The following is a 14,540-nucleotide window of genomic DNA, read 5'->3' as shown; positions in this document are numbered from 1 at the left end:
AGAGCCAGTTTGCTTGCACGTTATTTAATAAGAACAGATGTCCTTCAGTCTCATTCTGGGGCTGACTTTACGGTCAGAGCACCTTCAGAGTTCAGCAATCCTTTATTCGGTGATTTGATTTTTTTATTATTTTTTTTTCACTAGAAGGTCCCAGCCTGAATCATTTAAGCCTGTGTCATTCTCTTCAACATTCAAGTTTGCTGTCTGATCCAAACCACATCTTTCAAGATATGTTCATTCTTATGTCATCCTTAATTCTCCCAGATGATTTTGTATTTGAATCATGTACCTTATATTGATTTTTTTTTTTTTTTTCCCCCCTCTGTCATGGAGATATTCTTCTTTTGTTCTGTGTGACACAGGGTCCTTCCTCTCCCTCCAAGATGCTCCCTGATTTTAAGGCATTTCCCTTCTCAGAGTATTCTGTCTCATAATATGCCTAAATTTACATGGGCCACTTGATGCAGTTAGTGGCTGTGATACAAATCTGTCACTTGTAAAACTTGGGCCTATTGAGTTTTTAAGCAATTCATAGTCATTTGGCTACTTTAATCCTCTGGATCAGGAACTGCTGCTGGTTAGAACTGACCTAGATCAGAAAAAAATGATTAATTTGCAGACAAATCAGTTCCCTGATCTGATTTGCTCCAAAGAGTTCTGAGCACTCAATATCAGCACAGTGGAGGGTCAGGAACATGACAGGGCTCGGGAGGAGGCAGAAATTCCTATTTTGGCAATGTCCCACACAGGTTGACTTAAACCAGTTATTAAACTCTATGCTTGCCAAAACAAAGGAATTTATTAGTTTGTAGCTGGATCATCTCCCTGGACTGTTTGTGCACTGTGTTGCATAAGTGCAAATGTTGGTGGAAGGTGCAGGATGAAGGACAGACTGCAGCACCATTCCTTCTTTTGTAATTGCCTTGGAACTACACCTATTGTTTTAGCTCAAAGAAGTCTGTATTTAACATTAATATCCTGGCTTCTCACCTTCTGTGATTTCTCATCCAAGTACTGATGTGACCTTAGGTTGATGAGCAGAGCTATTTTAAAAAGGGGAAAAAAAAAAAAGAAGGCAAAAATTTGGTTGGCAGCCAGGTTCATTTTTATGAGGGTTATTTTACACTCTTGCAGAATAATGTGTAATTCAGACTGATTCCTTCAGGCAGTTGCTCAAAAGAAATCTTTGTAACGGTGTTTTGCTCTAATTGCATTAGTGTGGAAACTTGGTCTCTCCAGCAACATTAAGTAGTAAGGTGATAGAGTAATACAAGTTTAGATAGGTCCATATTAGGAGTTGCTACATCTGGTAGCACAGTATAGAGGAGACTGCTGTAGCTGGCCATGTAGAAAATGCAGCATGCAGGCAAACACAACCAGCATCAATGGCCTCATCTTTTCCCTTCACTGGCTGACTGGGATGAAGGCCTGTTTATGGAAAATACACACATACACAGGATTGATCTTTTCAGCAAGTGGCCTTAGTCTCTTATTCTGCTCTATAGCTGGTCCCTCAATTCCCTGGTCTTCCAGGTGTCCCACAGACTGTACTGGGTCTCTCTGGCACCTGGTCTGGATTTGTCCTTACCAGTGCCCAGTCCCCAGGTGTATTGGTCCCTCCAGTAGCCAAATCTCAGACCTTCTGGTCTCTCCAAAGCTGGCCTGGACTCATGGTTCCTTGGCTCCCAAGCCTCATCTCTACTTGCCAGCTAGTGCAGCTTGGTGTTTGCCAGAGATCACCCACTGACACAGGTACCCATGCAGCATCCCTCCCTTTTCTTGCATTAGGTTTTTCCTCTAAATGTATTTTATGCCTTCTGCAATCCCAGAATGTTCCTGCCATGTCATAATGAGCCCTATACCCTGTAACCGCCTCCTTCAGTCTGGAGGGTGATCTAGAGAGAGCCTCTCCTCTGGGCTCCCCCACTGCCTGGGAATCGCCCTGGCATGCTGGGCTGCCGTATTCTGACAGCCCTGGGAGCAGCTGGGCCGAGGGCTCAGTTTCTTATTTGGGTTATTGGGATTCCTCTGCCTAATGCTGTTCATCTGTGCTCTTTGTGTCTGTGGGGAGGAGTCTTTAATCACACAATGTAATGCTCACTACTTTCTTTTTGCCACTAAAAAGTCAAGAGACTGGGCACTGCGCAACTGCTTCAACAGCCGAGGGTTACAGCCTCTTAATATTAGTTCAGAGTTAAGTGTGGTGAAATAGGGAAGGGTTAGGTGTTTAAGAGGGATGGCTTTCATACAGTGCTTCTCACTACATGAGTATTTTGTTTCTTAAATACGAGCGTGATGGGCTTCAGACTATAAAATGCTTTATTTAAATTTGTCTTGAAAGCAATTCCAGCAAAGTGGACTGCTCACAATTTGGTTAGGTGGTACTGACAAGCTGTGTCTCAGAAATGGTTTCAAATGGGCTTGTTACTCTAAATGCTAATTGATTTTTTAACAGTTAAAAGTGTCCCTTTGTTTAGTTTGAGTTTGTTGTTTTGAATACGGCTTGTGCCTGCTTTGGGTTTTTTTCCCTCAGAGCAAACAAGTTTATACCTAGATCTTTATAGCCTTAAGATATTTCAAACTGTAATTACTCCTCTTCACCCCCCTCCTTGGCTCCCTTGTTTTCAAGGCTGAACATGTTAAGCTTGGGAAGCGTTGCCACTATCTCAGATGGTGTTTGCTCTCACCCGACTCCTGCAGTCGCCTATGTCGTTTTTAAAACTTAGTTTTTGGTTTCTGTGTTTGAGAGCACCTTTCCTTACAGCTGCAGGTTTTTCTTTCTCCCATTTGCTAATGTAGTTTAGACTACAGGAAAGCCTTGCGTCCATTTTTACGTGAAGACTTGGCTTAAGGTGCAGTGTTTTCGAGCAGACATTAGGCATGCACGCACACAGCATGCACAGCGTGTTAATGAGGATCAAGGGTTTATCCCGATAACCACACTTCCAGGCGTTCTATAATAGTAGGTTGTTTAATGTAGGTGGATGTAATGAAAATCCCACCATCCACACGCTGTAATGCCTCCAGTAAATCTGTCGCGACTGACCGCAGGTGGCCTGTGCCGCCTGCAACCCGGGTCTGCTGCTTCGTTCCCGGCCGCGGCGCGCCCGAGAGCGGCGTCACGGCCGCGGGCCCAAGTAGCGATAACACGGCGGTTCGGAGCGCCCGCCGCTCACTGCCCGGTGTTCTGTGGCTCTCCCCCGCCGCGGAGGGAGCGGGCTCTTTAAGAAGCCCCCGTGCCGTGTCGGCGGCGGGCGCCGAGTGCCGGAGAAGCTCAGCTTTACAGCGGAGCCCGCGCCCGAGTGTAACCAACCCGGCTGCAGGCTCCGCGCCCTGATTGACAGCGGGACCAGAGCTATGCAAATGGCGGCGGCGCGGCCGGGGGCTCTCCCGCCGAGCTCGGTACCCCCGCGCCCCGGAACGCGCTCCGCGTTCCACAAAGCAATTGTTGCTTTTTTGGGGATGTCGTTACATGTAAAATCATCTCGAGCGCGGTTTCAGTTTGAGATACGTGCGAGAGAGCTAGGGAGATGTGTCAGAGCTTGTTTCTCAGGGTAAATTAGGTAATTTTTAGCTGGGTAATGTGCTAATCTTTAAACCTTTATGTTTCTAAATCCTGCGTATGCCTGGTCTCTTCATACAAAAGTGTATTTTGCTTGTTTCTTCTCGTCGTCTTCAGTCTGAAGCCTTATGTAGGTCAGGCTTGGCTTAAGCAGATTTCCTGAACCTGCGTCAGCTTAAGCTGAAGGAATTTTAATAAACCCTCCCTTGTAGGCGTGGGCCTAAATGAGACTAGCCTAGTTAAGCCTGATCTTTTTCTGTTTGTGAAAAAGAGCTGAGCAGAGCTAGGGACTGCATGGTGGCTTCAGAAACGGCTTCCTTAATTCAAAGATAACAATGGTTGGGAAGGCCAGATCTTCTAATTTTACCTTATCTGAAAAGCTTGATTTGCTAAAACTCGTGAAGCCGTACGTTAAAATTCTCGAGGAACATACTAATAAGCATTCTGTAATAGTGGAAAAAAACAAATGCTGGGATATCATAGCTGATAACTACAATGCCATCGGAGTAGATCGCCCTCCTCGCACCGCACAGGGCCTGCGCACGCTGTACAAGAGGCTCAAAGAATATGCCAAACAGGAGCTATTGCAGCAAAAGGAGACTCACTCAGATTGTAAAAGCAGCATTTCCGAGCCAACCAAGAAAGTTGTGGAGATGATTCCACAGATTTCCAATGTGTGTTTAAGAGACAGGAGCGGTGTTCAAAGGTGAGATGATTCTTTTTATTTTGTTACTGAATGAAAAGTATGGCGCCTCCTATCTACTCTGTAACTCTTTGCTTGTGGTCAGGCTCCTAAAGGCAGTGTGTAGCTGAGAAAAGCCCCCAGTGGGGAACAATGACAAAATAATAGTGCTTTTGTTTTATGGGAAGCTTTATGGTGACTTAGCACTGCATTCATTTTTTTTTCAGCTCTCTTTCAAAGCCTGTTTCAGAGTCTTTGTCATACTCTGGGAAGTGAGGGTTAAGAGAGAAGCAAAGAGAAATAGTAGTTCCAACCTCGACCCCTCCCCTACCTTTTAATAGGCAGATTATTCAAACATGGGCAAAGTGATGGCAGTTCTCCTCCATTTAAGGTAATACTGCAGTCATTTTGCAACATATGAAACTTACCAGTTTATAGAGAATTGTTAATAAAGTTAGTTCACAGGGCTAAGAAACCTTGGCTTTACACCTTTTGTCTCTCATTTACTATGTTTGCATGTTATGTTTTAACTAATCCCATTCCTTTTTAAAAAACAATAAAATTCCCTCCCCACACCACTAGTGCCTTTGTGAGTACAAATGTTTTGGTTTTTTTACATTATACTTTTCTTGCATGGACGGTGGTTTCCTGGAACTGGAGCAAAGCTAACTGCAGTCTAAACTCCAAACAGTTCTGTATCGTTGGATAGGTAAATACAGAAAGCAACTGAGAGGTGCAGTACTAGAAGTTTTCTTTTTTTGTAGGTGTTTTTTTCCCTGCTGCTCAGTAAAGTGAGACACACTGTCTAGATTTGAGCCAGACATAATACAGGCAGGCAGCATGCAGGCTTTCTCGCACAGCTGGCTAATACCCCTCATATCTGACTTGCAACACTCTGCTGGTTCTGTATTGGTCCTTGAGGGATCAAAAAATGCCTGGGTCAGGTTTTGATTCCTCCAGATACAAAACTAAGCTGGGGAAGAGGAAAAGAGGAAGACAGATAACTCCCCAGCAACCTTAAGAAAGCTTTGATTTTTCTTATTTTCCCAAGCAGATTAATGGGAAGCAAACTTTCCGTATTTTAACCAGATATAGTGATAATCAGTGCAGCAGTGTAATGCTCTAAGAAAAGCTGGCATGCGCACACAGGCTGAATTGAATTCACGGTGCCACTGGTTGAACTGAATGGTAACAATTGTCTAAATCCCAACATACCAGATGCTCTAAAAATATGCTGTTGTGCGTCCTTTGCGTAAAGAAGTCTGAAGCAACTGGGCTGTGCTGCAGCTCCTGGTGAATGCCCCTGGAGGAACCGTTCCAAAGAATTCTCTGGAACAAAATGAGGCTTTTAATTGCGCTAATAAAGGTTGCAGTGTCTTGACTACCAACTTTTGTAAGGAGGAAAAAAAACCACAGTGTGAGAACTTTGGTTTGTGGATCAGCTTATAAAAAGCACTGACGCTTTTCGTGAATGATTAAGAGCTAATGATCTCCATAGTTTGTCTCCTATAATTTAAACATTTTTTGCAGTCCCTTACGGGTCTGGGAACATTGACTTGATTACTGCCTACCCAAAATGTTTTTTCCTAGGAACAGCCAATACACTGTGCACTGAGGAAAAGAATAGCATTTAAAAGATTGTGTTTTTCTTTGCCCAAATGCATCATTGTTTGATAGTTCTAATTTTAAATCTGAGTGGCATTTTACCTAAATTTTCCAGACCCTGTATTGGGTTTTAACTCACCAGGATATGGCTCAGGTTTTGTAGGAGGGGAATACAACTTGAACAACATTGAATCCAAATTCTTAATCGCACCTTTAAGCAATTTCTAGCTCCCTGTGATTAAACAAAACCTGGTGAATCACCAGTGCCTGCAGGGTTATAAACACCATCCCCCAGTTGTGGTAACTGTTGTTTGCCTTTCTTTCAGACAAGTTGTCAGAAACAACATTAGTAACCACCATACAGGCGGCTCTTTTGTTTCTCAATTCCTTCATTTTCTCTTTGCTGTCTAATTGTTTTCATCTTAAGAGACTGACTGGGGGAGGGGGGCAGCTTCCTCAGAGTTACCTGAAGATTTGGTAATTTTCTAGTTCTGTGAGGGTTATTCCTTAAGGGATGAATTTTTCACTGTTTGGAGGTTCTGGTCTATGTTCAACTAAATCTTACCTATCTTTCTTCTCTTTAACCTCTCTCACTTTCTCTTTTTGCTCTCTGTTTCCCTTTGTCAGAATGACCTGCTTCTCCTGCTGGTTGTTTCCACTTTTCTCAGGCTAGAAGCTGGCCAGGAGCCAGCAAATAAGGAGGAGGGAAGCTGTTTTAGACCAGAATTCCAGTCAGCACTGGAGAGAACAAGTGAAAATTTGTGTGCAGGTTAATACTTCCGATGCTCAGTGAGAGGAGTAAAAGGAATGTGAGAAAAAAATATATTGGAAAAGGTGAAGCTTTGTGGCAGGAGGAGGGAGTAAGGTGATATAATTGATTCTCTATAGGCAGCTCAGGTAACAGTCAACAGAATTAAGATTATCCTAGCACTTTCTTTGGAGAATAGATGAAAAGTCTACTTTCAACATTTGCTTCAGATAGACTTCTGGGTTGTTTTTGGTTTGTTCTTTTTTTTTTGTTTTGTTGTTGTGGTGATGTGTTTTTTTTTTTGTTGTGTGTTTTTTTTTTTGTTGTTTGTTTTTAATCTTCAGTTAAAATGGTTTGGGTGGTTGACAGAGTTAATTTTTGGCAAACACATTGCTCTGACCCTGTTGAACGCTTTTGCAGTTGAGTATTCAGAATCCTTCATACTTTTAGTCTAGAAAATGCACTTTCATGTTAATGAATGGCAGAGTAGATCTGGGTCCTTCAGAAACTGCAACCGTGACTGCTTATTTCTTTTTTAAACCAAGAGTTTTGAAGACCATGGAAGATGCAGAAGAGATGATCATGCCACCTTTTGATTAAGGAGTTAGTGCATTTAAATGAGAAGTAGGATGTACAACTTCAGTTTCTCTTTGCTTCTGGGAATTTGAACCCACATCTATTGCTACCCAGACCAGTGTTTTAATAATCAGATAGTGTTTCTCAATTTGTGGATAGTGGGACTCACAATGAGTTTAAAAAACATAAGCAAAAACCTCCCACCCCCCAATTGAGTAGAAAGCAACTGCAGGATTTGGAAGCATCAGTGAATGTTACATTAATCATGGATCCCCCTGCTGCCTTTAGCTGTTCACAGGAGCTCATTCTTCAGTGGCTGGGGAATGTGTGTCTTTATCTTCAACCACCAGTTAGAGCCTCTGTTACTCTCTCAAGGCCATGATGATGCACTGTACAAAGTCAACATGTTTCTGTTCCCATGTTACACTATACTGCCTTTTCAGTTATGCTGAAAGCATTCTTTGTAGGTATGTGCTGTAACATGGAGCAAGAAGCTGATCTGGTTTGAAAAAGCATAACCCGAATAAAGGAGTGATGTGTAGAAGTGTAGGTTTTCAAACAGAACTGAGAAGTGGCAGGAGCAGCTTGAGCCATCATTATCATCAAAGCTAATGTAATGTTAAATCATGATTCGAGGTGCTGCTGACTCAGGGCTTTACTCAAAGACAGATGAGTCAAGTGGGTGTTGTACTTTCTAAAAGAAACGCACAGAACTGTAGGCTGTTCTTAATGGAAACGTTTCTGTGTCTTCTCGTGAAGCTTCAGAACACTGACATCACTGATTCAAGGAGAAGGAGCAAGGATTAGCTTGATTCCCTAATCTACTGGCAGGACTGTCATTTGGGTTCTGGTTTCTTCTCCCAGGGCTCTTTGTGTGATTTTATTCAGTGATTGTTTTACATTAAAAAAAAAACAACAAATAAGTACTTGGGTGTGTGAATCAGAAACAGGGAACACATTATGACAGGAGATGAATAAGTTTGGGAGATAGAAATGTTTCTGCCAAAGTTCACTCAATCTCAATTAATGCCCTTTTAAAATCACATTACATGTTATTAGCTCTTTTCTCTGTCACTTGCATGATTTGCTGCTGCTTTGTTTTTATACTTACTTGTCACTAATAGCCCTTTTTGCTTCTCCAGTGTCGAAAGAAGGGCGTACTTTATTGGCTATACTGCTTTTAGAGCAATAGAATCCAGATAAGACAGGGCTGTGTATGTGCAGTGAAAAGGAGGGCTACAGGTGATGGTCATGTAATGAAGTATAGTCATAAGCATAGATAGCAGAGTAGTATTTCAAATGAAGTGTTGCTTACTTACGGCCTTTTAAAAATAGTTTTTAATGGATTATTTAAATATGATTTTGTGTGTTCTAGTGCTAGTATCGATAAAGAAACAATTGCTGGTACCAGTTCACCCCAGGCAATGTTGGATCACCATCCTGCAACAGTCATGATGGAATTGCAATCAGAAGAGGATGTCAAACCTCCTCCTTCTTTGCTTATAGACTCACAGCAAAATGAGAACTTGGAACAAGGGGAAGAACACCAGCTGGTGCATATAATGGAAAGGTCTCCTTCAACATCAGTATCTTCAGTTGATATGAGAGTGATGATGTCTCCCTCTCCTGTACCAAGAAGAGATGAGTTTTTTAGGCTTGAGGTTGGGGAACGTTTTAGACCAATGTGTGGTTATGACCCACAGATGTTACAAATGCTGAAAGAAGAGCATCAAATAATTTTAGAAAATCAAAGAAAAATTGGTCTTTATGTCCAAGAAAAAAGGGATGGTTTGAAAAGAAAGCAGCAACTGGAAGAAGAACTGTTGCGAACAAAAATCAAAGTAGAGAAGCTGAAGGCAATACGACTACGCCGTGATCTGCCAGAATACAGCAATATCTAAATATTTTATTACTTCTGTCATATTCTTTGAAATACTTAATAATAAACGCTTTTGCCCCAGCAGAATTGTTCCTGATGTTAATATGGATGGATCAAAATCTGGGCTTGAGAGACAAAAGCATATTTTCCATGTTGTTGTTTATTACCTTACAAAATACCTCATATGGGTTTGAATGCACCAACTCTTCTGGTCTGAAGTATAACTAAATCTTGTACAGTTAAGTGTTTTGGTTGATAAAAATCCAGACTTCAAAAATCTTTCCACTTCTTTCTATTAGGGTTGTGATGAGCTAATGCAAATTTAGCTCAGGTATTTTTAAAAATTCTGATCATATGCATTATTTTTTCAAACTCGATGAAGTTACAGGTTAATACATACAAAAAGGAGGAATAAGAGGCTTAAATGTCTTATTCCTTTCAAGTTGGTAAATCTTTCGACAGTGATGAGTTTTTGTTGATATATCAGCTTGGAAAACAAAGTTACTGGATTGTTATATTTTTTTAATGTTCAGTAGACAGTTGAGTAAATGCACATCTTTTTAAAAGTTGCTACTTTTTATTGTTTCCAGTGGAGGAGTGTTTCCATAGGATGTTATCGGAATAGAGACAGTGAATGCAATGCTTGGTTTTTAACTGCATGCATGTGTAATTTGTGTGTACAGTTACCATGATCATATATTCAGTTATAGTAATTATACTGGTGATCAACCACAGATATGTCTAATCTCTTCATTTGCATGCATAATTACTAGAGTGCATGTGCAACCAAGACAATTGCAGGTGCCTTTGATCAATATCACTATGACTATAAGCTACTGAAATGAAATAGTGTCTGTATGTAAGTAACATGTGACTTGAAAGCAACAGAGGATTCTGTGTTATTCTGGGTACCTTTTAGAAATGCTGTTGTTCTGGTCTTTCAATTAGTTTCAAATAAAAAGCCCCAAATGAAAAAGATATTGATTCTTTTGTCTGTCCTAGTAGCAGCCTTTTCCTCTGCAGTTACAATCAACGTTGATAACCGTAAGAAAAATACCTGGAAAGCATAAATCTCAGATGATTGAGTTCTTCATAATTCTTAGTCTCCTGCCTGTTGTGAATGGATCCAGAACTGCGTTAGATCTCTGTCTCCTTATTCCCTGTAAAGTGCTTTCTCCTTCCTCTAACCTTTAGCACAAGAAAATAAGCACAGCAACAGGGAAAAGGAGAGAACAAAGGAGATGTAGTTCCTCCTGTGCCTTTCATCTTTGAGGGCCCCAACAGCAGCAAGAGCAAAAGCAATAGGGAGGAGAATATTTCTTCCTGTGGCTGCTTGTAACTGTCACTTCTGTAATCACTATTTTCCCAAATTTCCTTCTTTCTCCATTCTCATAGAACCTCAGCCTGCGAGTGTGGGACACTGCATCAGTAGACTGTGAATGGGGCAAGCCTCGAGCCTCCTTGTTGGTCTTCTGACTGAATCAGGTTACTTTGTAGCCACAGGGACAAATGCTTATTAAAAACTGAAAGTTGGAAGTGTGTATGTTTGAGGCTAGAGGAGCTTAAAGAACTGTAGTTAAAAATTTATGATAGTGATACTAGAGAAATAATCTTGACTGTCGGTGCTCAGGTTTGACAGGTTCCAGGTAGGAAGAGTAGAGGAAAGCAAGTCTTTTGTCTGCAAACTGAGTAAAATACAGACAGTGAAAATGGATGTTGTCAGTATGGAGTTCTGCAGTACATTTACAGTTGTTTTCTAGAGAAGAGTGTGCTGTTTGTTCTGTTGGGAAATTTTTGTGTGTGCTGAGAGTGATGACTGAATAAGTGGCCTCTCTTTCTGTACAGTCCTTGGCTTTGTGCTGTATTTTTCAGTTCAAAGACATCGACCTGTTTTTGTGTAGTTGGAAGTACTTCAATGAGATACTCACTTCCCTGAGTATATGAGAGTCAAATATTTGCTTTAATAAATAAATAAGAATTTATTTGTTCTACTTCTCAGAAATGGGAAACAGACCTAAATTCTCTGCACTCGTCTTATAATTTGGGAAATGCTTGATCTTATCCTTTCAGTTGCAAACCAGAATTCTGCTCTCCAGTGGTAAGGAATTAATTGCTATTTATTGTTTCTGTCCTTACATGTTAAGCAAATGAACAAGTTTTGAATAGTTCAGAAAATAATTCCCATGTAGCTCATTGTCTTGCAGTGGTTTTGTATTATAGCTACTCTTCTGTTGGCTGCCAAAATCCTCTAAAGACTTTAGAATATTTCCTGCTCAATTCTCCTTGAGCTAGAGGAAGAGGTGACCTCCAGGATTTCTGTTGGCATAGTATTTTTATTTTGAGGACTAGAACCAGAGGAATTCCCAGTCTGTGAAAGCTTGTAGTCCTTTCTGAACTAGCAGGAAAGTAGAAGCAAAAATAGGACTCTGGCTAGAGCAAAGTCTCCCTTGTATTCTTGATATTGGTAGGAGAAGGATGCAAATGAGTAAAGAAGTAAAATGCACCAGCCTGGTGAGAGATGTCTCCTTATAATTGGCTTTCTTCTGTAGCTGCTTATTCTGGCTTTTTCTCACTTGTTGGTGGAAGGCCTTTCATTCTTAACCTGCAGGCAGCATCTCTAGTTCAGAGATCTGAGCTAGTTCATGCTTCTCATTTGCTTTGTTCTCCATGTGTTTCCTTTGGGTTTAGGGGAGCTTGGGGTAAGGGGAGACATCTCTTGAGTCCCTATGAAGCTTGCTTCTTTACCAGTGACATGACGTTTATTTCCTTTCACTACAGAAATATTTCTGCCTTAGTGACATTCTGTTCCTCCATGAGTGTAATATGGTGCTAACTATATATTCTACCTTTACATGCTGGTGGATCTGGATTTCTTTCTCGCTCCACATCTGCTTTACAGTATCAGGTTATCTGTCTGAGTCAGACTTCTCACTTCTAAGTGCCTGTTCCTGTTTTTATTTTCCATGTATTCTTAATGTGGATGCATGCACCACAGTTGTGGCTAGGCTTTCTGGACCTCAAAGTGCTATAAATTTTTACTGTTCCAGCAAATGATAGTCTGTTAGCCTGTGTGAAAGTGATGGTAGGAAGCCCTGCTCTCCTTTCACCCTGTTCTTATCCTCTTATTCCCTTCACTACATCTGGCAGTGCCATTCCTTATCTGCATATTTATAATGTACATAGTACAAGCAGAGTAATTTTAGGCAAGGACAAATTTCTGCCATATGTTCATGTCCTTCTACTAGGATAACTGAAATAAGCAGGCTTCAGGAGGAATTTAGTTCCCAACAACTAATAGACTTATACCTAGGATTAAAAAACTGTAACTATGATAACTCTGTGATAATTGTTGTAGCATCTTGTGTAACTTCATCTGTCTGAGTAATTGTGTAATGATGAGTCTGTAATTTTGTCAGTTGCTCCCTAATTATCTGTCTTTTCTTGTTCCTCCCTGCTTCCTCCTGTAAGCTTTTGACATCTGTGGAATCATCTCAGTTGATGTGCTTGCCTTTGGTCAGAATTCTTAACGGGTAAAAATGGTGGGAGAGAGAAGTACTCCAAGACCAGGAGAGACTACTTAGACCTACTCTTGCTTGTCATACTCCTGTTTTCTAATATCTTCCACCTCACTATCTTCAATTCCGTCCTTTCATATATATTTCTCACATTTTTCAGCTTGGATTTTTCCCCGTATACAATGAAAATACACAGAGCTTGCATACTATCTTCTTTGGGAAGTCTTTGCGTCCTCTGGCTTTCCAGTAAGCAAAGCCATTAAGTTGCTTATAATTAAAAGAGAATTATTTCCAAGTGGGAGGAAAAAATGAGGAACAAATGAGGAATTGTGATACCCAGGCTGGCTGGCTAAGATGTCATTTACAGCAGTTAAAATAATAGTCTGTTAGCTGGGTGTGTAACACATGGTGAAATTTCAGTCGTTCTGTGACCTATGTTTCTGTGTTTTACCACTGCTGAAAATGAAAGCGTTTGCCTTGATGTCGCCTGAGTTGGCTGTGTAGTGTTGGTTGCTCTTAAATGGCATCCAGTTTGTCTGGGCAAAGCTTCCTCCATAGAAAGATACAATTTCCTGAAGTTTTATTGAACATGAGCTAATAAAATTAGTCTGTGTGAATTTTTCCATGTAAAATCTACAGTTCCCTGCTAATGTAGTTGAAAACCTTGTTTGTGATGCATGTGTGAGGGGAGGTGGATGAGGGTCAGAGAAGCCAAGGAAGGCTCAGCTGTCTGCAGACGTTGTCATTCCCCACTGCTTGTGCCTTCCTTCCGTGCCGTGGGATTTTGACGCTATTTTATCCTAGTGATTATGCAGAATGATTTGTTGAGGTATCCAAACATCTCTGAGTGAACACACCACCTTGTTTGGCTTGGTATTATTCATGCAAGAAGAATATGCTGTAATTTTCATTGAATACTTAATCAGCAGTTACTCCACATGATTTATGGTTTCTATTTGTTGTTTAGCAAAACTGCAGACTTGAAAAATCATACCTAATTTTTTTGTGTTTTATGTATGCAAATAGAATTTGTTAAAAAAGAAGTCACTGTTTCCTGGCCATTTCTTCCTGGCTCTTGATTTTCATCTACAGTTGGCATAATCACCATCATTAGCATAATTTAACATAAATGTAACTTAACAAGTAATTCCACTGATGATGGTGCCCCTCCATATTCAGTTGATGTCAGGACCCAGTCTGGTTAAGACTCAGTCATTTTGTTCACCGTATTCTGTGTATTGCCACTTGCTTACTTTTTATGTCTTTATATGATCCTTGTCTGTATTGCTAAATGCTTTCTCGAAATAATGCAGTTTCCAAACAGAAACATTCTGCAGGCTTGAAATAAGTAAATCAATTTATAAATTGCTGATTTTTATTATTTTCTTTTTTAGCTTTAATTTAGCAGTGAAACAGGACAAGATGTTTATCTAGTTTGCAGATGGGGAGGGAGGATTTTGGATTGCCTGTGGTTAAGTCACTACAGCATGATTTGTCTTCTCTATTGTTACCAGATAAAAACTACTGCAGTAGTCTTGAGCTGTATCCATTATTAATCACTGAAGATGTCATGTGAAAGAAAGTAATTTGTCGTAACTCAGTTACAGTTTGCAGGTAAATTTTATTTAGCCCACTTGTCATACTATTAAGAATACTATTTTGTGGAGTCAAAACATTTATGTGTGGCGGGTACCAGAAATACAGGTAAAATTGTGTAACATTACTGTTACTATTGATACATTCCTCATTGTAATATGGAATTCACTTTGGGGTGCATTGTTTTGCATTATAAGGAAGCTTTGGCAGTAGGTTGTACATCATGGTGGACTTCCAGGTGACATTGGTAGCATCAGTTGTCAGTTTGGCAAAGCTACTTTATGCTGGGTTACCTCAGGCTATAATGTGTGTGTTCTATAAATGCATTTGTTTTTGTTTATGTCTCAGGTTTTCTCTGACAAAAACTGAGAGATTTT

At 40.6% G+C, this 14,540-nt stretch overlaps 2 protein-coding genes across 2 annotated transcripts in view; both read left to right on the top strand.

Annotated features, from left to right (window-relative positions):
- Positions 1 to 14,540, top strand: part of RAD54B (RAD54 homolog B) — a 64,863-nt gene that overhangs the window by 12,375 nt on the left and 37,948 nt on the right. The gene's annotated exons all lie outside the window — the stretch shown is intronic.
- Positions 3,091 to 9,363, top strand: FSBP (fibrinogen silencer binding protein). Its single transcript, XM_057403023.1, has 2 exons — positions 3,091 to 4,268; positions 8,549 to 9,363. The coding sequence occupies exons 1-2, from the start codon at positions 3,898 to 3,900 to the stop codon at positions 9,072 to 9,074; spliced, it is 897 nt and encodes a 298-aa protein (XP_057259006.1). The 5' UTR covers positions 3,091 to 3,897; the 3' UTR covers positions 9,075 to 9,363.

The sequence above is a fragment of the Pezoporus wallicus genome, unplaced genomic scaffold, assembly GCF_028554395.1.
Source record: "Pezoporus wallicus isolate ANWC-B61680 ecotype Strahan unplaced genomic scaffold, APGP_CSIRO_Pwel_v1 contig_2456, whole genome shotgun sequence".
Taxonomy (NCBI): domain Eukaryota; kingdom Metazoa; phylum Chordata; class Aves; order Psittaciformes; family Psittacidae; genus Pezoporus; species Pezoporus wallicus.
This window is presented reverse-complemented; position numbering and strand designations above follow the sequence as displayed.

Coding starts and splice junctions, on each gene's coding strand:
- FSBP (XM_057403023.1), top strand. CDS start 3,898: ATGGTTGGGAAGGCCAGATCTTCTAATTTTACCTTATCTGAAAAGCTT. Junction 4,269..8,548: donor GACAGGAGCGGTGTTCAAAG/GTGAGATGATTC, acceptor TGTGTGTTCTAG/TGCTAGTATCGATAAAGAAA.